Raw genomic sequence first — 24,070 nt, forward strand, 5'->3', positions numbered from 1 at the left:
AAACACAAAGCATGCTACAAAACATAACATTCAGACAAGCCTTTCACACTAATGTTATCAAGTCAGCTGGAATACTTTCAACCTCGTGTCATGACTATGCAGTCCCAATGACAAGGACTTCAGTCAATTATACCTATGGATTTATAAAGATGACTTCTATGAGTTTAGTTAGCATAAAAAATTACTAAGGAGGTGAAACAAAAATTGGAAACAGAAATCTGAAATTGTCCTTGTCACTCCTGACTTGCTTTAAAAAAAACTCAACACATGTTTAGGTTAAATACAAGAGTTACATTCGTATATCTACCACATATTAATTTCTCTTTATCATACCTACTTCTTACTTTTTGGATAAACATCCTCAGGATGCAGCCTCTTATTAACCATGACTTTGTTCTGGGAAGGAGTGATACCTCTTTTATTTTAATAATTCAAATTTGTGAATTTATTCCCATTGGTCTAGGAGGCACATCAACACATGGCCCCACTAACACAAATGAGACATACAACTAAACATTTTTATCAGTCACACTTCACAATCACAGACAACACTACCACTTACAAGGTTTCATCTTACTCTGCTGGAATGTAGGCTGATTCAGTCCAGAGGTGCCCAGTTTCCTCTGTACAAAAGGGTCGTTATTCACTGCAGGGAGTCCAAGAGCACCAGTTCCTATACCAGTCAGGCTGCCTGTGCCAAGACCACCTACTAGAGAGAACGAAGGCAGCCACAAATCCTATCATTATTCATATTCTTGATTTTATTCACATCTCAGATATATTAATAAGACTGACTTCTAAAATAAAGTCATAGTAACTCTTATTTTAGAAGTCAGAGTCTTTGTTAATTCCCTTATCTATTCAATTTTACAGAGCCTATAAACTAGGCAGTAACGGATAATCCCTAAATTTCTTTAGCATCTGGAATTATTTATATTCTTGATAATGTGCAGAAAATTAATGTATACATTCTCAAAGCACATACTCCTATACCCAAGGTAGTTAAAATAAGGAGTTGGCTGGCTTTTCTCAATGATTTAAATCAGATAATTTCATGATACTATCTTCTAAAGTTACCATGAGTCTCAAAACTTCTTTATTCCTCTCAACTCTGACAAATGGAATCTTACAATAATTAGAGCTTTGCTAGGAAGGCCTTAGTAAGTTCAGTAACGTTTATATAAATGAATTAATCATCAAAGCTAGCATAGAGTAGCAACGCTAACTAGATTAGAGTCAATGACAACATGGAAGTCCTTAGGTTTTAGTGCCCAAACTTACAGTGTCAACATAAAAGGTACAAGGGGCTAAGAAGATGTAGGTACAAACAACCACAACAACAACAAAAAAATATAGCTTTTATTTCAATGTAAAGTTACATGCCACAATATCTGGGGAAAAAAACTGAAAATGTGGCCAGGCGTGGTGGCTCATGCCTGTAATCCCAGCACTTTGGGGGGCCAAGGTGGGTGGATCACCTGAGGTCAGGAATTCGAGACCAGCCTAGCCAACATGGTGAAACCCTGTCTCTGCTAAAAATACAAAAAATTAGCAAGGCATGGTGGCGGGGGCCTGTAATCCCAGCTACTTGGGAGGCTGAGGCAGCAGAATCACTTGAACCTGGGAGGTGGAGGTTGCAGTGAGCCAAGATCGCACCACTGCACTCCAGCCTGGGCAACAAGAGCGAAACCCCGTCCCCCGCTACCCAAAAAAACAAAAACAACAAAAAATAAAAACCTTAAAATGTTTTTGGGATGTCCTATCATTTTCAAGGTTGGTGAAATGCAATAAGGCAGGCAGAACATATGCCTGAACCTGATATGTACAATAGTTTCTACCTTTATTATACCAACCTGAATTCATAAAGCTATGAGTTCTTGATCTAAGCCCTTTAGAATGTGATGAACATACATGTTACCACTTAAACTATCATGTCAATAAAAAATCCTTACTAAATAATTCAACTAACTTTACAACTACAAATATCCTAATTCTTTCCTCCAATTAGACTGAATTGAATATAATCTGTTTTTCTTTCCCAACTTTGGATACTGAAGCAGCTTTCACAATTTCATTTAAGCAGCTTTCCTTATCACAGTGACTCCAAACCCCTTACCAAACACTAAGGCATAACTAAGGCAAACTTATGTATAATCCATGCTCTCATTTGCCTCCCCCTTACCTGGAAGCTGTGATGAAAGTCCTCCAATACCACTGAATGCAGTGGTCTGATTGGGAGTTGAAAGGGGTGGAAATGCTTTTGCTGGTGACTGAGGGGTACTGAATGCAGAACCCAAATTTGGAGGAAAACCCTGCATACTCTGGGTGTGAGGGGCAGCTGAACCACCTATACTAAGAGATGTCATTCCAGCAAGAGGGTCAATCTAAAGAAAAACATTATAAAAATGTGTTAAACATACTTCGAGGAAAGGCAGACACATGTAAAGCAATCTTTAACAACAGCTCTTCATACTCTTAAAAAGCAAACTATTACACCCACTCAATCACGATGATACTTAAATCCCAGTTATCAAGTCAAGCGTGTCAGTCACTTTTCTTACTGTGTCACATACGGAATAGGTTTAAAGAGTCTGCCTTTGACAAAGTACAGGTTGAGTATCCCTTATTGAAAATACTTGGGACCAGAAAAGTTTTCAGTTTTGGATTTTGGAATATTTGTCTATACATAACCAGATATCATAACAATCCCATCATGGGGATGGGACCCATGTCAAAACATGAAATTCACTTGTTTCACATATACCTATATACACATAACCAGAACATAATTTTATACAATTTCTTTTAAGAATTTTGTGCATGAAACAAAATTATGACTATGTTTTGACTCAACACGTAACATCAGATCAGGTATGGAATTTTCTACTCGTGGCGTGTCATGTCAGTACTCCAAAAGTTTGATTTTGGAGCATTTTGGATTTACAGATTAAGGATGCGCAACCTATAACACAGCCATAAAAAGGGCTACAAAATCTAATAAACAACACTTAAGATGAACTGCCCTAAACATTTAGTAGTGACATGGGACAGTTATTATATTAATAAATCCTCACAAATTCCAATAAGCCACTTTAAAACAATCTCAAGCTAAATTTAAGTAAGTTTCAACATAAATAAAAGTATTAGAAATTAGAAACAAATCTCCCTGTCAAAATAAATTTAGTCAAAATTTGGGGATTTTTGAGGTGGGGGAAGATCAGCTCCAATTTTGAAAACAAAAACAAGGTATCCTATTCACCAAAATATGTATTTTTAAAATATCTAATAACTGCACTTCCAGGCTTAAGTTTGTGGCACTACTTCATACCTTCATGGCTATAGAAAATGACAAGCAAATGCCTTTTATAGGGAAGTAGCCACTGAATCACTAACTTTTAGCCTCTTTCTTCCTTAAAACCCAATCTGCCATTCAATGCATCTGAAAATAGAAGCGCAATATGTTGCTCCCAGAGAGAAGGGGGTGGTTGATGTCAGGGAGTAACTTAAATGTACCTTGTTTTTAAAAGAGCAGTTCAGTTGAGAGCTGAAGAGCCCCAGTTATAACAAGTCGTTATGCTCTAGCACTGTTGCTTGGCCCGTGAAGCTACAAACAAGACACATCAGGTTCAAAGGCAGTGCTTATGTCTCAAGAGTCTATGTAATTCATATTTTAAAAAGAAACCCTCTTCATTTACCTAAATAGTCTGTATATTTCCTCTTAGAGTCACGTTCTATTTTATGATACAATCTATTCTTAACTACGAAGCCTATTTACGTATCTCCTTTAAAATAAGTGGATGCTAGACATGCAGTTATCTAAAATGCAATAAATTCAGACAATTTATTAATGACATAGAAGCATATTCTATTCCAAATCTATGGCAAATGAAGATGTATCAAATGTAGCACTTGTTCACCTGAACAGGAGAAATGGCATCTAAGCTGCTAGCACTAGGAGGACGTCCTTTTGGCATAACTCCAGGTGGTGGTTGTCTGGCCTTATTCATAACATTACTGCAATTGGCTACCATGGTGAGGATAGTTTCCGATAGCTCCTGAGAAACACTCCTAAAATACAGGGGAAAAGGTAAAAAATATCAGTTCCTATTCCCTAGCACATGTAAGCAAACCAATCAATGTGATTTTTTTTTTTTTTTTTTTTAAGATGGAGTCTCACTCTGTCACCCAGACTGGAGTGCAGTGGCACGGTATCAGTTCACTGCAACCTCTGCCCGTCTGGTTCAAGCGATTCTTCTGCCTCAGCCTCCCGAGCACCAATCCGATTTTCTAATAAAGAAACTTTGTTGAGGCTGGGCACGGTGGCTCATACCTGTAGTCTCATTGCTTTGAAAGGCTGAGGCGGAAGGATCACTTGAGCCAGGAGTTTGAGGCCAACCTGGGCAAGATAGCAAGACCCCATGTCTACAAATATTAAATAAGTATTTAAAAGTCGAGGCTGGGCGTAGTGGCTCATGCCTGTAATCCCAGCACTTTGGGAGGCCAAGGCTGGCGGATTGCCTGAGGTCAGGAGTTTGAGACCAGCCTGGCTAACATGGTGAAACCCCGTCTCTACTAAAAACACAAAAATTAGCCAGGCATGGTGGCACATGCCTGTAGTCCCAGCTACTCGGGAGGCTGAGGCAGGAGAATCACCTGAACCTGGGAGGCAGAGGTTGCAGTGAGCCAAGATCGCGCCACTGCACTTCAGTCTGGGTGACAGAGTAAGACTCCGTCTCCCCAAAAAAAAAAAAAAGGAAAAAAAGTTAGCTGGCTGTCATGGCATGTGCCTGTAATCCTAGCTACTTGGGAGGCTGAGGTGGGAGCATTGATAGAGCCCAGTAGTTCAAGGCTGCAATGAGCTATAATCGCACCACAGCACTTCAGCTTGGGTAAGAGATGAGAAGTAAAGGGAAAGGGGAAAGAAAACTTGCTGGAACGTGTAGCTAAATTTCTGCCACATCCCATCCCTCTGTATCTGTCACTCATCACTAGAATTTTCTGAGTACTGGCTTTCTCTTGAAACTAATTTGCACCTCTGAAACGAACTAGTATACAGTACAACCAAAATATTTTAAAATTCTCCAAGAAACATTCCATAGCTTCAACCACTTTGTCAAAAATTATGCCCAAACCCAGACATATCAAAGCAAACAGGCATGCAATTTTTATACTAGTATATCACAGTCTAAGATAATACATGTACTTATAGACAAAAACACCATGCACAGTAATTACCTTTAACAAGCACAAGAAGCAGTGACTGACCTCTAAAACAAATGTCAAGTAGGGTAAATGTTTACTTGACAATTAATTAAACCAATTTTCCTATCTTAGGTTGCTATTACAGGTTGAGCATCCCAAATCTGAAAATCTGAATCCCAAACGCTACAAAATCTAAAACTTTTTGAATGCCAATGTTTAAAGGAAATGCTCATTGTAGCATTTTGGAGTTGGATTTTGGAATTTGAGGTGTATATTAAGCAAGTAAGTATAATGCAAATGGTTTAAAAAAAATTTTTTAAACCAAAACCCAAAATATTTCTGACCCCAAGCATTTCAAAGAAGGGATACTCAATCTGTATTGCCTCATACAACTATGGGGTCCTTTGTATTCAGAAACTCTACTTGGGCCGGGTGTGGTGGCTCACACCTATAATCCTAGCACTTTGGGAGGCTGAGGCAGGCAGATCACCTGAAGTCAGAAGCTCAGGTCAGAAGCTGAGGTCAGAAGCTCGAGACCAGCCTGGCCAACATGGTGAAACCCCATCTCTACTAAAAATACAAAAATTAGCCGGGCATGTGGCGGGCACCTCTAATCCCAGCTACTCAGGAGACTGAGGCAGGAGTATTACTTGAACCTGGGAGCCGAGATTGCACTACTGTACTCCAGCCTGGGCAACGACTCCGTATCAAAAAAAAAAAGAGGCTCTACATGGTAGCTGGGAGGTGGAGGTGGCTTACACCTGTAATCCCAGCACTTTGGGAGGGAGGCAGTGGTGGGAGGATCGCTTGAGGAAGGAGTTTCGAGACCAGCCTGTGAACACAGCAAGACTTCATCTCTACAAAAAATTTTAAAATTTAGCCAGGTGTGGTGGCACATGCCTGTAGTCCTAACTACTTGGGAGGCTGAGGCGGGAGGAGTGCTTGAGCTCAGGATTTCAAGGCTGTAGTGAGCTATGATCACATCAGTGCACTCCAGTCTTAGAGAAAGAACAAGACCCTGTCTCTAAAAAAATATATATTTTTTTTAAAAAAGCGGGGGGAGCCAGGCACAGTGGCTCACACCTGTAATCCCAGCACTTAGGGAGACAGAGGCGAGTGGATCACAAGGTCAGGAGTTTGAGACCAGCCTGGCCAACACAGTGAAATCCCGTCTCACTAAAAATACAAAAAATTAGCTGGGTGTGTTGGCGGGTGCCTGTAATCCCAGCTACTCGGGAGGCTGAGGCAGGAGAATCGCTTGAACCCGGGAGGCAGAGGTTGCAATGACCTGAGATCGCGCCACTGCACTCCAGCCTGGGTGACAGTGCGAGACTCTGTCTTAAACAACAAAAAAAAGCAGTAGTGCTGTACATGAACTTGGTCTTAAATCTTCCCACTTAAATTCAGAATGTTACTACTGGCATTAAGAAGTAAAAGTGATCACTCAGAAAAGAAAGTTGTTTCACATTTGGGGGAAAAAAAATAAGACTAGGGTGCTAACAGTACCGAATAAGCCTATATTACATTAAATCAATAGAGAAAAATCTATGAAAATTTGTACTTGTGCCAATAGCAAAATAACAATAGTCTGAACATAGAAAACAAATGAAATAAATGATTTGGTTTATGGCCACTGAAGCCAGGAAGAAAAATACAGTCCCATACCATATAATGACATTTCAGTCAACAAAATGGTATATGGGACCACATAAACAATGGTTGTCCCACATATTATAATATCGTATTTTACTGTACCTTTTCTGTTTAAATATATAAATACCATTGCGTTACAATTGCCTTCAGTATATTCAGTATAGTAACATCACTGTATAGGTTGGTAGCTTAGGAGGAATAGGCCATACCACATAGGCAAACTGTATACAGTACATTACACCATCTAGGTTTGTTACAGTATATTCTATAATGCTCACACAAAGACAAAATTGCCTAATGACACATATCTCCAGAAACGCATTCCTATTGTTACGCAATGCAGACCACAAAAAAGAAAAGGGAGCCTTATACTCCTAAAGGTATTGGTCTACTTATTTACTTTAGAAACAAGTAGAACATTAGTTTCCACAAAAATGCTCAAAATAATTAAAGGTATTTCAAATTTAAGGAAACAAGAGGTCCTCTGAAGCTTCATTTACAAATGTATCTGCATTCCAAATACTCCACAACAATTAGAACTTCATAGAGATACCGTATCTCCATGTTGCCCCATATCTCACCATAACAACGGGCACATACTATATTAGCAAGGCTGTGGGGAAATAGATGCAATAACACTGCTGGTTTTACAAAACAGAAAAATCCCTATGGAGGAAAATTTTGTGATACCTAACACAATCGCACATGAATTTACCTATTATCCTGACACATCCACTTCTAGTAGTCCAATTATACATTGGTAAAAATGATGGATGCAAAACACTGCTCACTGCAACACTATATGTGATATAAAGAGCGAAAACAATGCAAATTTCCACCAGTAGAAGACTGGTTGACTACAGTACAGAATAGTCGTTCAATGGAGTATTATGCAGCAAGTAAAAGAAATAAGGAAGCTCTCTAATTGTATGGCGTGAACTCTAGGATATAAGATCAAGAAGCGAGTTGCATATTATCTCTTCTAAAGTGAAGGATAAGGATAAATATATGAATAAGTATGTATTTGTTTTTAATATAAGATAACCCAAAAATATGAATGACAGTGGCTAACTACAGGAGAAAAGGAGAACAAGGTAGAGGTATCAGAGTTCAAAGAAGATTTCTCCAAATGTATCTTGCTTTAGAGTTTTGACTTTAAAACCACACCTATATTTTACCAATCACAAAAATAAAAGCAAACAAACAAACCACTAAATTAAAAAGAAACTGTTCCAAAAAGACCAGTGCCATGGGTTAGAAAAACAGGGTACCAAGCAGTAGATGGTAATTATATTATACTGCATTGAATCCAAAATGCCTTCAACTGTGTAAGCCACACTAATATTTTATGTCCTATGCAAAAACAAAAAGTAATTCCACCAATTGTAATATAAGACACATCACCAATGAGACACATCATTTCAGAAATGTTAAAGTAGGAAGAAAAATAAAATGGGCACTTTAGAATAAAATATGGTAAATTAAAATATTCAACTTTACTATTTAGGGATAAAGTCTTATTTCTGACACAGTTTCAAACTTAGAAGTGGCAAGAATTGGCCGGGTGTGGAGGATCACCTGTGGTCAGGAGTTCAAGACCAGCCTGGCCAACATGATGAAACCCCATCTCTACTAAAAATGCAAAAAATTAATTAGCTGGGCGTGGTGGCGCGCACCTGTAATCCCAACTACTCGGGAGGCTGAGGCAGGAGAATCACTTGAACCTGGGAGGCAGATGTTGCAGTGAGCCAAGATCGTGCCATTGCACCCCAGCCTGGGTAACAAGAGAAAAACTCAGTCTCAAAAAAATAAATAAATAAAAAACAAATAAAAGAAGTGGCAAGAATATTACAATTAACTCCCACAAATGCTTCTCACGCCAATGGTATACATTTGCCCTATTAACCTAACCATTATTTCTATACTTTTTGCCCTGCAGCACTGGTTTGGATATACCATGAATTTATCCCTAAATGCTTCACTACATGTTTTCTTCTTTTTTTTTTGAGACAGGGTCTCACTGTCGCCCAGGCAGGAATACAGTGGTGCAATTATGGCTCTGCCTCTGCCTCTACCTCCTGAGTTCAGATGATCCTCCAACCTCAGCCTCCCCGGTTGCTGGGACTCCACGCATACAGACCATACCCAGCTAATTTTTAAATGTTTTTTTCAAAGACGGGATTTCGCGATGTTGCCCAGGCTGGTCTCAAACTCCTAAGCTCAAGCAATTTGCCCACCCCAGCCTCCTAAAGTGCTGGAGTTACAAGTGTGAGCCACCATGCTCAGCCTTCACTATGTATTTTCTATGAACAAAAACATTTTCCTACACAGCCACGTAAAATCAAACATCAGAAGCTTAACAATGATAAAATAAATAGGCCATGTTCACATTATACCAACTATTCCCACAATGCTCTTCAAAGCTATTTTTCCCATTGCATTATGTTGTCACCTCTCTTCAGGTCATTTCATCTGAAAGATTTTCTTAGCCTTTACGTGTTCTTCTTGACTTTATTCTTTTAAGTACAAGTCAGGGCCAAGTGCAATGGCTCATACCTGTCATCCCAGCACTTTGGGAGGCAGAGGTGGGCAGATCACTTGAGGTCAGGAGTTCAAGAGCAGCCTGGCCAATATGGCAAAACCCCACCTCTACCAAAAATACAAAAAATTAGCCAGGTGTGGTGGTGTGCGCCTGTAGTCCCAGCTACCCAGGAGGCTGAGGGAATTTCTTGAACCCAGGAAGCAGGGGTTGCAGTAAGCCGAGTTCGCACCACTGCATTCCGGCCTGGGCAAGAGAGCAAGACCCTGCCTCAAAAAAAAGGAAAAAAGTACAAGTCAGTTGTTTTGTAGAATGTCCCTTGATTTGAGTTTGTCTGATATTCTAAATTCAAATTAGGTATTATAACCTTACAGCACAAATTACCTTGTATTCTTCTCAGTGCATTTTATGAAACACATGATGTAGGTTTCAGACGTTGATCGCTTTGATCAACAGACTAACATGGTATCTGACAGGTTCCTCCACTGAAGTTGTTTTCCCCCTTTGTAATTACAATGTAATTTGTGGAGAGAGATTTTCAAACTACATAATTATCCTGCTCTTCAAACATATATCCATTACTATTAACACACATTAAAGATTACAACTCCATCATAATTCTTCTATATTTATTAGTTGAAATAACTTTCCTTCTCTGGCATTTATCATCATCAGTATGGACTCAAAATACTTTGGATACATTATCTTATTAAATTTTTCAACATGTGCTGCTAATAGATCAACTAAAGAAATTAATTGAAACCCAGAAGTTAGGTAAACTGCCTTCTTACAATAAAAACATTTTGTGCAATTTTAACAGGCAATTAACTTTCCAGAATATTCCACTGCAGATGGATTAAAATGTATAAATGTAAAAGGCTACACTTTAGAACTTGAAACTGTAGAACATTTAGAGCTTATAGAGCAGAGTGCTTTGGAATGGATAACTATTTGTTGTACAAGGCAGTCTTGTGCACTGCGGAATGTTTAGCCAGTATCATTGGTTTCTTTTTTTTATTTTTGAGATGGAGTTTCACTCTTGTTGCCCAGGCAGGAGTGCAATGGCAAGATCTTGGCTCACCCCAACCTCTGCCTCCCAGGTTCAAGCGATTCTCCTGCCTCAGCCTCCCGAGTAGCTGGGATTACAGGCATGCGCCACCACGCCCGGCTAATTTTTGTATTTTTAGTACAGATGGGGTTTCTCCACGTTGATCAGGCTGGTCTTGAGCTCCCAACCTCACGTGACCCACCCTCGGCCTCCCAAAGTGCTGGGATTACAGCTGTGAGCCACCGCGCCCAGCCTAGTATCCTTGGTTTCTACACTACTAGGTATTAGAGGCACGTTTCTCTCTAATTATGACAGCCAAAAAGACCATCAGGCCAAGCATGGTGGCATGCGTCTATAGGACCACCTACTCACAAGGCTCAGGCAGGAAGACTAAGCCAGGAGTTCAAGGTTGCATTGAGCTATGATTGTGCCTGTGAACACGCACTGTACTTCAGGCTGTACAATAACACAGTAAGACCTCATGGGAAAAGAAGAAAGAAAAAAAAGGCTGAGCATAGGTGGCTTATGCCTATAACCCCATCGCTTTAGGATGCAGAGAGGATTGCTTGAGCCCACGAGTGAGCCATGATCACATCACTACACTCTAGTCTGGGTAATAGAGCGAGACTATTCAAACAACAACAAAAAGAAATAATGCTGGCCGGGCGCAGTGGCTCATACCTGTAATCCCAGCACTTTGGGAAGCCAAGGCAGGAGGAGTGCCTCAGCTCAGGAGTTTGAGACCATCCTGGGCAACATGATGAAGCCCCATTTCCACAAAAAATTAAAAATAAAAAAATTTTAAAAATAGACATGCATGGTGGCATGTGCCTGTAATCCCAGGTAATTTGAAGCAAGACATCACCTCAAAAAAAAAAAAAAAAAAATTCTCATAAAGCAAAACGACAGGGTATGGGCTGACTTCCTCTCCTTCATAAAAGCAACTAGAAAAGTGTCTGAATCAACTTTTTCAGAACTTTGGAAGTTAACCAAAGGCTTATAACAAGTGGGAAATTTTTATTCAAGAGACTATCAAGCTTTCTAGCATATTAATTTGCCCTATTATTCCCATCTCCAGCTCCACAGCGAGCTTAGAAGCTGACAGCCCTCAATCACAATGAAAACCAGAAGCCTGAGAGGTGAGTCAAAACAGGGTTAAAACATCTTCAAAGCCTCCTTCTCAGTGAATTGTCATTATTTCATCTGTATAGGGAGTCTGTGTGAGAACACAATGACAAGGTTGGATTTATTTGACCTGAAAACTGACCCAAACAAAAACCTTTTCTGCATGAGGTGTTTGCAAAAAACATTTGAAAGTAATTGTTTTAAACTTACTGCCTATCTGAGGTGGAAGATTATTACAGTTGGAGCAAACTACAGGCTAACCAAAAATCTGTAAAGACGACCGGGCATGGTGGCTCACGCCTGTAATCTCAGTACTTTGGGAGGCAGGCGAATCACCTGAGGTCGGGAGTTCGAGACCAGCCTGCCCAACATGAGAAACCCTGTCTCTACTGAAAAAAAAACAAAACTAGCTGGGCGTAATGGGGCATGCCTGTAATCCTAGCTACTCGGAATGCTGAGGCAGAAGAATCACTTGAACCCAGGAGGCAGAGGTTGCAGTGAGCCGAGATTGCGCCACTGCACTCCAGGCTGGGCAACAAGAGCGAAACTCTGTCTTGAAAAAAAAAAAAATAAAAAAATAAAAAAAATTAGCCAGGCATGGCCGGGCATGGTGGCTCACACGCGTCTATAAAAAAACAAAATTACCAGGATGGTGGCTGTCCTGAACTCAGTATTCAGTGAGGCAGAGAATCAACCGGAGGTATCGTGCCACTGCACTCCATCCTGGGCAACAGAGCGAGAGTCCGTCTCAATTAAAAAAAAAAGAAAAAAAAAAAGAGAGAGAGAGAAAAAAAAACACAACTTTGGAAGTAAAGACTAAGGTGGCTGTGAATTGCCTGGCTTAGTGCTAAATTGATTCCCAAGATTAGGTTTAAGAAAATCTCTGTCAATCTTAGCTGACAACAAGGCTAACCAAGCAGGAACTTCAGTAGCCAACTATTACAAAGAACAGAATTAGTTCAGGAAAGTCACTAAACAAAAAAAGGGCAATAACGAACAATGCGCTCTGCTGAAGAAGGAAGATCCGATTTCAGGAAATGCCATTTTTTTAAAGTTGTCTGTTTTCAACAAAAAAATTACAAGACTTGTAAAAAAACAAAAGGGTGCCCCATGCAAAGGGATGGAAAGCTATCAGAAATGATCCTTGAGGAAGCACAGCTGTTGGACTTACTAGACAAGGAATTCAAATCAGTTACTTTAAATAGGTTCAGAGAACACATTTCTTTTCTTTTCTTTTTTTTTTTTTTGAGAGAGTCTTACTCTGTTGCCCAGGTTGGAGTGCAGTGGCACAAACTTGCTCACTGCACCCTCCATCTCCTGGGTTCAAGCAATTCTCCTGCCTCAGCCTCCCAAGTAGCTGGGACTATAGTCGCCCGTCACTATGCCTGGCTAATTTTTGCATTGTTAGTGGATACGGAGTTTTGCCATGTTGGCCAGGCTGGTCTCAAACTCCTGATCTCAAGTGATCCACCCACCTTGGCCTCCCAAAGTGCTGCTGGGATTACAGGCTGAAGCCATGACACCCAGCCACTACAGAACACATTTAAAGGAAAATATATCAAAAGAACTGAAGGAAAGCATAGGAATACTATCTCAAAAAGCATGTCCATAGAAATTAGCAAAAAAAAAAAAAACCGAAATTCGTTTTTTCCCATCAGACACTACACTCTATAACGTACCAAACAGAAAAAGTACAAAAGTACAGTAACTGTAATAAAGTTTCACTAACCATGTGTCCCACCACACATTCAAACAGACAAGAGTTCATTTGAAGATAGATCAATTAAAATTATCCAGCCTGAGAAAATGGAAAAAAAAAAGGGGGGGGGGGGGAAGGGCTGAGAACTCAAGGACATGTGGAGCACTACTGAGTGTGCCACCACAAACATAATGGGAGTACAAGGAGAGAAGAAAAAGGTACGGAAAGATTTGTAGAAATAATGACTGAAAACCCCATAAATTTTATTAAAAACATTAATCTAGACATCCAAGAAATTCAATAAATTCTAAGTAGAATAAACTCAAAGAGATTCATACCTAGAACAACATAAGCAAGCTGATGAAAGAAAAAAGACAAGGAGAGTATCTTACCAGCAGCAAGATAGAAGCAACTCATCACATACAATACTCAATAAATTAACAGCTGATGTCTCATCAGAAACCATGGAGGACAGAAAGCAGTGGGGGAGCATATTCAAAATGTTCAAAGAAAAGGAATGCCAACCAGGAATCCTTCATCTGGCAAAGCTATCCCCAAAGATACAGGAGGAATTAGGATATTCCCTAGATAACAAAAAGAGGTAATTCATTGCTAGCAGTCCTGCTGAAACAAGAAAAATTCAAGAATCCTGGCTGAAATGAAAAGACACTGAACACTGACCTGAATCCATATGAAAAACTACTGGCAAAGATACACAGGTAAATACGAAGGACAGTATAAATCTCCTAATTAAAGAACAACTGGGCTGGGTGCAGTGGCTCATTTCTGTAATCCCAACACTTTGGGAAGCTAAAACGGGAGATCAGTTTGAGCCCAGAGGTTCGAGACCAGACTGGGCAACATACTGAGACCTCAACTTTACAAAAAATAAAAAAATTTATCAGGTGTGGTGGCACATGTTTGTGATCCCAGCTACCTGGGAGGATTGCTTTGAGTCTGGAGGGTTGAGGCTGCACTGAGCTGTGATCGTGTCCTGCGTGGGCAACAGAATGAAACCCTGTCTCAAAAAAATAACTGCATGAAGCAAGAATTATAAACCTTTTGGTAATCACATCATGTAAAAAGGTATAATTTGCATGACAATAATGGCAAAAATCAAGGGGAAGGGGACAAAGCCATACTAAACGAAATTTTTGGATCCTACCGAAACTAAAAGATTGGAATAAGTTAAAATGTTAGTTTTAATACCCAAGGCAACCACTAAGAAACAAAACAAAAAATAAAGTCAAAGAAACATAGGAGTTAAGACGGTACACTACAAATTATCTATTTAACAGGAAGACAGACAGTAAGGGAAGAACAGAGGAACAAAAGTGAAAAGAGATAGAAAGATTAACAGCAAAAGAGCCCTATATTATCAATAAATACATTAAATAGGCAGAATGTAGTAAACACAAACACAAATTCACAAACACACTCCAACCATACCTTCTCTAAAAGAGACCTACTTCAAATTAAGACACATACAGCTTGAGAAAAAAAAAAAAAAACAAAGATATACCAAGCAAACCACCATAAGAGAACTATAATGGTTATACTAGTATCAAACAAAACAAACGTTTAAGAAAAAAACTGTTAATAGAGAAAAAGACATTTTACAATAAGGGTCAATCCATCAGAAATATGTAACCATTAAGGCCGGGCACGGTGGCTCATGACTGTAATCCCAGCACTTTGGGAGGACAAGGTGGGTGGATCACCTGAGGTCAGGAGTTCAAGGCCAGCCTGGGAAACATGGTGAAACCCCATCTGTACTATAAGTACAAAAAAAATTAGCTGGAAATGGTGGTGCACACCTGTAGTCCCAGCTACTCCAGAGGCTGAGGCAGGAGATTCAACGAAACGTGGGAGGAGGAAGTTGCAGTGAGACAAGACAGTGCCATCACACTCCAGCCTGGGTGACACAGCGAGACACAAGACTCCATCTCAAAAACAGTAATAAAATAAAGAAGTATGTAATAATTATAAAAACACATGTACTTAAAAACAAAGCCCCAAACACATGAAGGAAAAACTGACAAAACTGAAGAGAGAAAAAGACAGTTAAAAAAATAATAGGAGGCCGGGCACAGTGGCTCACGCCTGTAATCCCACCACTTTAGGAGGCTAAGGCGAGTAGATCACTTGAGGTCAGGAGTTTGAGACCAGCCAGGCCAACATGGTGAAATCCCATCTCTACTAAAAATTTAAAAATAATCTGGGTGTGGTGGTGAGCACCTGTAATCCCAGCTACTCAGGGGGCTGAGGCACAAGAATCGCTTAAACCTAGGAGGCGGAGGTTGCTGTGAACCAAGATCATACCACTGCCCTCCAGCCCGGGGGACAGAGGCAGACTCTGTCTCAAAAAAATAAAAAATTAAAAATAACAAAAATTGAGCTGGGCATGGTGGCTTACACCTGTAATCTCAGCACTTTGGGACACCAAGGCGAGCAGATCACCTGAGGTCAGGAGTTCAAGACCTGCCTGACCAACATGGAAAAACCCCTTCTCTACTAAATATACAAAATTAGCTGGGCATGGTGGCGCATGCCTGTAATCCCAGCTACTTGGGAGGCTGAGGCAGGAGAATCACTTGAACCCAGGAGGCGGAGGTTGCGGTGAGCCGAGATCATGCCATTGCACTCTAGCCTGGGCAACAAGAGCAAAACTCCATCTCAAAAAAAGAAAAAATTGAATACTTCTATACTCCACTTTCAGTAACAGATAGATCTACAAAGATAGGCCAGGTGCAGTAGCTCATGCCTGTAATCAGTCACAGCACTTTTGGAGGCCAAAGTGGTAGGATGTCTTGAGCCCAGGAGTTCAACACTAGCCTGGGCAATATAGTGAAATCCTGTCTCTACAAAAAATAAAAAATTAGCTGGGCATGGTGGTGCATACCTGTAATGCCAGCTACTCCAGAGTTTGAGGGGGGAGGTGGAGGCTGCAGTGAGCCATGATCATGCCACTGTACTCCAGCCTGGGTGACATACACACACACAAAAATTAAGTTAACGACAGGCGTGCTGGCTCATGCCTATAATCCCAGCACTTTGGGAGGCCAAGGCGGGCAGATCACTTGAGGTCAGGAGTTCAAGACCAGCCTGCCCAACATGGTGAAACTCCACCTCTACTAAACATACAAAAATTAGTTGGGAGCGGTGGCATGTCTCTATAGTCCAAGCTACTTGGGAGGCTGAGGCAGGAGAATCACTTGAGCCCGCGAGGCAGAGGTGTAGTGAGCCAAGATCGCACCACTGCACTCCAGCCTGGGCAATAGAGCAAGACTCTGTCTCAAAAAAAAAAAAAAAATTAAGTTAAATAAATAAAATAATAAATTTAACAAAATCAGTGCAAGATGTACACTGATAATGAAAAAATATCATTGAAAAAAAATTAAAGAGGCTGGGCGTGGTGGCTCACACATGTAATCCCAGCACTTTGGGAGGCTGAGGCGGCAGATCACCTGAGGTCAGGAGTTTGGGACCAGCCTGGCCAACATGGCAAAACCCCATCTCAACTAAAAATACAAAAATTAGTGGGGCGTGGTGGTGCACACTTGTAATCCGAGCTACTCAGCAGGCTGAGGCAGAAGAATCACTTGAACCCGGGAGGCAGAGGTTGCAGTGAGCCGAGATCATGCCAATGCGCTCCAGCCTGATGACAAGAGTGAAATTCCAACTCAAAAAAAAAAAGAAAGAGAAAAAGAAAAAGAAAAAAATTAAAGACCTAAATAAGTAGAAAAACATCCCAGATTCATGGATTAAAAAGACGTTATTAAGACGGCAGTACTCCCCCAAATGAGCTAAAAATTCAACATAATCCTCTCAACATTCCCAGTAGGCTGTTTTGCAATTTTTTTTTTGCAAAAATTGACTAGCTGATCTTTTTTTTTGAGATGGAGTCTCGCTCTGTTGCCCAGGCTGGAGTGTAGTGGTGAGATCTCGGCTCACTACAAGCTCTGCCTCCTGGACTCACGCTATTCTCCTGCCTCAGCCTCCTGAGTAGCTGGGACTACAGGCGCCCGCCACCAGGCCTGGATAATTTTTTTGTATTTTTAGTAGAGACGGGGTTTCATCGTGTTAGTCAGGATGGTGTTGATCTCCTGACCTCATGATTCGCCTGCCTCGGCCTCCCAAAGTGCTGGGATTACAGGCATGAGCCACCGCACCCAGCCTTGACTAGCTGATCTTAAACTTTTTAGGAAAATTCAAGGAACCCAGAAGAGCTGCCAACAATTTTAAAAAAGAACAAAGCTGGGAAATTCATAATCCCCAATTTCAAAACTTACTGAAAACCTATTGTGATCAAGACTGTGGAACTGGCCTAAGAGACACAGATCAACAGAATTAAGAAACCAACAATAGCCCGGGTGTGGTGACTCACACCTGTAATCCCAGCACTTTGGGAGGCTGAGGCAGGAGGATCACTTGAGCCCAGGAGTTTGAGATCAGCTCGGGCAACATACTGAGACCTCATCTCTACAAAAAAAAAAAAGAAGAAGAAGAAAATTTAACCAGCTGAGAGTGGGTGGCACATGCCTGTGGTCCCAGGTACTTGGGAGGTTGAGGTGGGAGGATAACTTAATAGAGGAGTTTGAGGTTGCAGTGAGCTATGATTGCACCACTGTACTCCAGCCTAGTCGACAGCAAGACCTTGCCACTTAGAGAGACCACAAACTAACCCATGCACTACAGACAATTGCTTTTTTTGAGATAATTGAAAAGGCAAAGTAGTGGTCTCAACAAATGCTGCTGGAACAACTGGATATTCACATGCAAAAGATGAATTTGGACCTCTATCTCACACCAGATACAAAACCTTAACTCAAATGGATCTAGTATGTATCATAAATAGTATCGGACTTTGGACTTAAAAACCATTGGACCATTTTAAACTGCTGTCACTTTCACTGAACCTCTTCTTCCGCAAATCTACAATTATTCATATAATCCAATTCAAAAAGAGTCATATTCATGTATGTACTTCTTACCCTGCACAAGCTTGCAGACAGGCCAACATTGTTGCCAAAGTTTCCGGAGGAAGTTGAGCACTTTTGGGCTGGTCTTTTTCTGGGGCAAGTCCACCCAAAATAGAAGGACACCGTCTCTTTAAAAAAGTCATACACGCCTGGATAAAAGGCTCCTGAAGAACAGAAAAGTCTCTCAGTGTATTTAAAAATTGATCTTAAATGTTTTTGAATTAAAGGTAACTACTAAGCACTGTAACTAAAATCTAAAATAAATAACATCTTCATTGCCTTTTTAAAAAGTTGTTTCTTTTAAATTTTTCTTTAGTTTATTACTGCTGCACAAATTTTAAAAGTTATACTTTAGCCATTTTAGCCACCAAAATTTAAGAGCAAAAATAAGTGAACAAATCCTGCTTACCCCATGCTCTCGAATTTTATCTGTGAGCCATTTATCAAGTTTGAGGTATTCACGACGTGAAGCAAGTGCAGCAAGGTCAATAACAAAGGCAAATGGAGTACCATTTAGCAGCATTGACAAGGCCTAAAGGACAAAGCATATTAGATAATGCAAGTGGAGCAATTAAGTAACTATCTCTGTCCCACATTCTGTTTCTTGCTTTCCACAAACAAGTGCAAATAAAACACACTGCTAATACTTCCTTGGTCACAATTTAAACAGCTTAGCACAATTCAGGGGTAACATTAGTCATTATTTTCTAAAATAATGATCACATTTTAAAGGTGAATACATGACACTACCTTCAAAACAAACTTTACCGTGCTTTTTGAAATAACTAAATCTAGAGCAGAACAAGACTCAAAGCACGAATAATTATCCCTACCCATTTTTCAAAATCTAAACACAGGCTTAAGCACAACTGCATCACCAGTACATTAATGCACCTAGTGATTAATAATATAGAGTCTAGGCTGTATGTGGTGGCCCACGACTGTAATCCCAGCACTTTGGGAGGCCAAGGTGGGTGGATCACCTAAGGTCAGAGGTTCAAGACCAGCCTGGCCAACATGGTGAAATCCTGTCTCTACTAAAAATAAAAAAATTAGCCAGGTACAGTGGCAGGCGCCTGTAGTCCCAGCTACTTGGGAGGCTGAGGCAGGAGAATCACTTGAACCCAGGAGGCAGAGATTGCAGTGAGCCAAGAGGCGCCACTACACTCCAGCCTGGGCAACAGAGTAAGATTCCATCTCCAAAACAAAAAAAAAAGATATAGAGTAATTCGTCAAAAGATCCTGTTGATTCTCACAGAGCTGCTTAAGGGAAGAAACATGCCTAGTTTCCCCAAAAACTGTATCTAACATAACTTATGAGAAAAGCTAACTTTTTACTATAAAATAGCTTTACAATATACGGAAGACCAATCAAAAATAAAAACACTTTTATATACCTAAAGCCACTCTCCTTCCTATCCTTTTCAAGAAACCTCTAAATCTCATCTCATTCCAGGAGCACAATTCACTTGTGAATTATTCCTAGAGCATCTTTGTTACATAAGCATTTACTTTTTTTCTTTTTGAGATGGAGTCTTGCTCTGTTGCCCCGGCTGGAGTGCAGTGGCGCAATCTTGGCTCACCACAACCTCTGCCTCCCAGGTTCAAGCGATTCTCCTGCCTCAGCCTCCCGAGTAGCTGGGATTACAGGCACGCACCACCGTGTCTGGCTAATTTTTCTATTTTTAGTAGAGATGGTGTTTCACCATGTTTTGGTCAGGCTGGTCTCGAGACCTTGTGGATCCGCCCGCCTCAGCCTCCCAAAGTGCTGGGATTACAGGCGTGAGCCACCGCGCCCGGCCTTTTTTTCTCATTAGTAAATAAACTGGTGTCAGTCTGTCCCTCTGAACTCACCTTCAAGTCCTGGGCCACATCAAGTATTCGAGACAATTTGGCCTGATCATACTGCTCCCCTCTCATGTACCATTCTGCCATTGCATGCATGATAAGCTGGCGAATTGAGGGAGACTGTCCCTAAAAAGGGGAAGAAAGATTAAATAGCAATACTGCTAAACACTGTGATAGATATTATTACAAATGCCCAGTTAATTTTACTAGAACTTGTATAAAAATCAGGTATACCTGTGCTGACATTAAGTTCAGGCCTCAAACTATGCAATTACCATGACATTCTTTATGGGAAAGCCAAGTTACCTCCACATATTCCAAATAAAGCCTGTTCCTAAACTTGGGTCATATAGTCATTCAACAAACTTATTTGTCCTATTTTAAGTCTGCCTATCATTTTCAGAAGCTAAATGTGAACTAGATTATGTGAACATGAGGTTACATCAAGTTTATATAATTACTTTAAATGCAAATTATTGGCATATAAATAAAAACAAAACAATTTAAGGTAACTATTTCTCATGTTGCACAGTATAGTGTAGGATGTATCACTACTTCTGGGAGTGGCGCCTGTACCCACATTCTAAATCTTATTTCCACAAACAAGAATCTTTCATTTTTTTTATTCCATTTCTTTTTTTTACTGACAGGTAGCCTGGTTTTCAGAAACAACCATGAATGATGCAAATATCTGGAACTCAGTGAGTATTTATCATAGAAGCAACAGCAAGACCATTACTATTGCTATATCCAAGTAATATCCCAGTTAATTGTCCTAGAGTGGCAGACGGTCTGCTAGAACAAGTATTCAATCACAAGAGAGGAGATGCAGCTCGTTTACCAGCCCTTTCTACCTCACAGCTATGGTGAGAAAGGAATGAAGACCATCTGGACTGCAAATGCTTGGTTAAATGTTTATCATGCATTTTATAAACTGTTAAGTCTACAATGTTAATTGAGTCTCTAGGAAAGGAGGAGAAACTAACTGAATGACCTAGAACTAAGCCTAACATTTTTCACTTATAATAAAGAGCCTTATTTCACTAATTTGTAAAAAGCACTTGTATATAATATAAACTACTTCAAGAATGGGTAAAGGATAAAAAGTAGCTAAAAAGGGCACTCAGGGTAAAGGAGAAGAAATTTTTTTTCCTGCACGTATCATATAATGTAGGATATTAGCTTGGGAAACAGGGCAAGACTCTGTCTCTACAAAAATTCAAAAAATTAACTGGGTATGGTGGCATGTGCCTGTGGTCCCATCTACTTAGGATGGCTAAGGCAGAATGAGTGACTGAGCCTGGGAGGTTAAGGCTGCAGTGAGACATGTTTGTACCACAGCACTCCACCCTAGGTGACAGGGCAAGATCCTCTCTCAAAAAAAAAAGTAGGGGAAGGAAAAAAAATCAGTGGACAAAAGAATACTTACTTGCCAAATACATTCTAAAAAATAAGAGGTGAAAAGCACAGCGGCTTGAAAGGCATTTCAGCACAAACTGAAATAAAATGTAAATGTTGGATTTAGATAAATTAGAAAAGAGTGCTAATTAAATTGATCTGTGATCTCTCATTTCCTGTGAAAATATGGTATCAGTACCTTCTGCCTCCATGATAGATGTTTAAGCCCCTTCGTATAAAAAGGAAAGTGATGCCCTAGCAATACAGACCTTTCTTAATATTGAAATTATTAAATATTGGCCGGGTGTGGTGGCTCACACCTGTAATCCCAGAACTTTGGAGGCCGAGGTAGGTGGATCATTTGAGGTCAGGAGTTTGAGACTATCCTGGCCAACATGGTGAAATCCCACTTCTACTAAAAATACAAAAATTAGCCGGGCATGGTGATGCACGCCTGAGGCAGGAGAATCACTTGAACCCAGGAGATGGAGGTTGCAGTGAGACAGACTGCACCACTGCACTCCAGCCTGGGCGACAGAGCAAGACACCATCTCAAAAAAAAAAAAAAAAAAAAAAAAAAAGGAAAGAAAATAAAATTATTAAATATTATTTTGCCTCCTTGCTTTTGGGATCTTGTATTTTATTGCTCACATGATTCTAAAAGATAAAACAAGTTTTATGACAGTATGACTTCTAAAGTCATAGTAATTCAGAGATGTAAAAAAAAAATTTCTCTGGTTGAGCTTCCTCAACACTCCAAAGAAGGTCAATTATTCAGATGAAAAAATGGTAAGCACACGGTCACATCTTACCTGCCCATGCCATGCATAGTGCAAAATAATTGCTGAGTTAGGATGGTTTCCAAGGAAAATTGGCATCAGAGTGGAGATAAGTTCATGGCGCAAGGTATGCCAAGAGGTGTTAATTTGTAGTAAGGCCAATACCAGCATGTCTGGACAGTGTTTGATAGGGAAGCTGAAGAGCTGTTTGACTTGCTCATACTGCCCAACCTCTGCAAGCCTCAGCAGAGACTCAATCAAATCCAAGCTCTTCCTAACAAGAAAAGAAGAAACATGCTTTATCAATGAAAATCCAAGTATACAGATTAATTTTCAAAATAAGTGATACCAGCTTGTAAGCACAAAACCAAGTTGGTGTCATGTTTTAATATTAGAAGTCTGAAGTCCACAGCACTCTCTTAAGAATTATTTTTGCCCCAAGAGGTTGAATCTGGTTGGCTTCAACTGAGCCTGATGATCTAACGCTATCCTCAGCCCATGAAAAACATAGGGATAGAGAATGAAGTAAACACCATGAGAAAACAGGTAAGAAAATAACATGGGGTAGACTAGAGAACAAATGCTGTATTTCTCTATCAAATCAATGGCAAAAAATAAATTTAAAAGAGAGAACGAAGACAGATTTACAGAATAAAAGAAACTATGGACTGTGTCTGGAATTCTCAATCATAGAAATTTTTAAAAGACATTTTTGAGCCAACTGGGGAACTAAATAACTAGCTATATTAAGGAACTGTTATTTGTTAATGTGATAATGGTATTTAAGCTTCATAAAAATGGAAAGAGCCCTTCTTTATCTGTTCAAATAAAATGAAGAAGAAACACTACTATATACATCAGACTCATAAGGAAAAAAATAAGCAAGCTTACAAATCTAATGTTGGCTACCACCTAAGAAAAGGACACACCACCACCAAAAAAAGTAAAGATAATTATTTGATCAATAACAGAAACGTGTTCTGGGAGGCTATAGATAGAAAAAAATTGAAGATACATTATGAACTAGATCCCTTTGGGGAACAATTCAAGCCGCGCTCTCTCCCTGTAGCCCTGTGTACTTCAAAAATAATGAAAGTACTTGTTACCATTCTTTCTTCACACATTCACAGAGAGGAATGACGGGACAGAGCTCCAAGAGAAACCTGACATAGACACTGGGCTGGACTAAGACTCTACCTCGAAAATTTGAAAATGGAACTCAGAGAAACTAGATACTTTAGCTGAAAAGTATTAGATTTGGCCAGGTGCAGTAGCTCACGCCTGCAATCCCAGCACTTTGAGAGACCAAGGCGAATGGATCACTTGAGGTCAGGAGTTTAAGACCAGCCTGGCCAACATGGTAAAACCCTGTCTCTACTAAAAATACAAAACTTAGCCCAGGGCAATGGTGAGCACCTGTAATCCTAGCTACTCGGGAGGCTGAGGCAGGAGAATCACTTAAACCAGGGGGGCAGAGGTTGCAGTGAGCTGAGATTGTGCCACTGCACTCCAGCCTGGGCAACAGAGCGAGACTCCATCCCAAAAATATAAATAAGAAAAGAAAAGAAAACTATTAGATTTGACAGGTTGGCCACCTTGAGCAACTTACAAATCAAAAAAAAAAAAAAAAAGTATAAGCTCTACAGAGGAGAAATCTCAATACTAAGGGAGAAAGGGGGAAGTACAAATCTCTTTCCAACATTTGATACTTTCAGATTTGATGCTTTTAAAAGAACACCTAAGGACAGACCTTACAAGATATAACTAACGATAGAGACTGAAAAAGAATTTATCTAC

General features: G+C 40.1%; 1 protein-coding gene and 1 non-coding gene across 8 annotated transcripts in view; both read right to left on the minus strand.

The window, feature by feature from the left end:
• CNOT1 (CCR4-NOT transcription complex subunit 1) overlaps positions 1-24,070 on the minus strand; it is a 111,266-nt gene that overhangs the window by 36,904 nt on the left and 50,292 nt on the right. For 3 of the 7 annotated variants that reach the window (XM_032157523.2, XM_032157520.2, XM_058441052.1), the window contains 7 exons: positions 22,307-22,547; positions 20,103-20,222; positions 18,658-18,780; positions 18,261-18,412; positions 3,918-4,068; positions 2,183-2,384; positions 563-709 (listed from right to left, as the gene is read on the minus strand). In XM_032157523.2, coding sequence (XP_032013414.1) covers positions 563-709; positions 2,183-2,384; positions 3,918-4,068; positions 18,261-18,412; positions 18,658-18,780; positions 20,103-20,222; positions 22,307-22,547 — 1,136 coding nt within the window. The remainder of the gene's footprint in view (positions 1-562; positions 710-2,182; positions 2,385-3,917; positions 4,069-18,260; positions 18,413-18,657; positions 18,781-20,102; positions 20,223-22,306; positions 22,548-24,070) is intronic. The other 4 variants (XM_032157524.2, XM_032157521.2, XM_032157525.2 and 1 more) reach the window with 2 other exon arrangements.
• Positions 3,506-3,641, minus strand: LOC116472084 (small nucleolar RNA SNORA50). Its single transcript, XR_004248993.1, has one exon. It is a non-coding gene; the product is annotated as a small nucleolar RNA SNORA50 (small nucleolar RNA).

The sequence above is a fragment of the Hylobates moloch genome, unplaced genomic scaffold (genome assembly GCF_009828535.3).
Source record: "Hylobates moloch isolate HMO894 unplaced genomic scaffold, HMol_V3 SCAFFOLD_6, whole genome shotgun sequence".
In the NCBI taxonomy this organism is placed as follows: Eukaryota; Metazoa; Chordata; class Mammalia; order Primates; family Hylobatidae; genus Hylobates; species Hylobates moloch.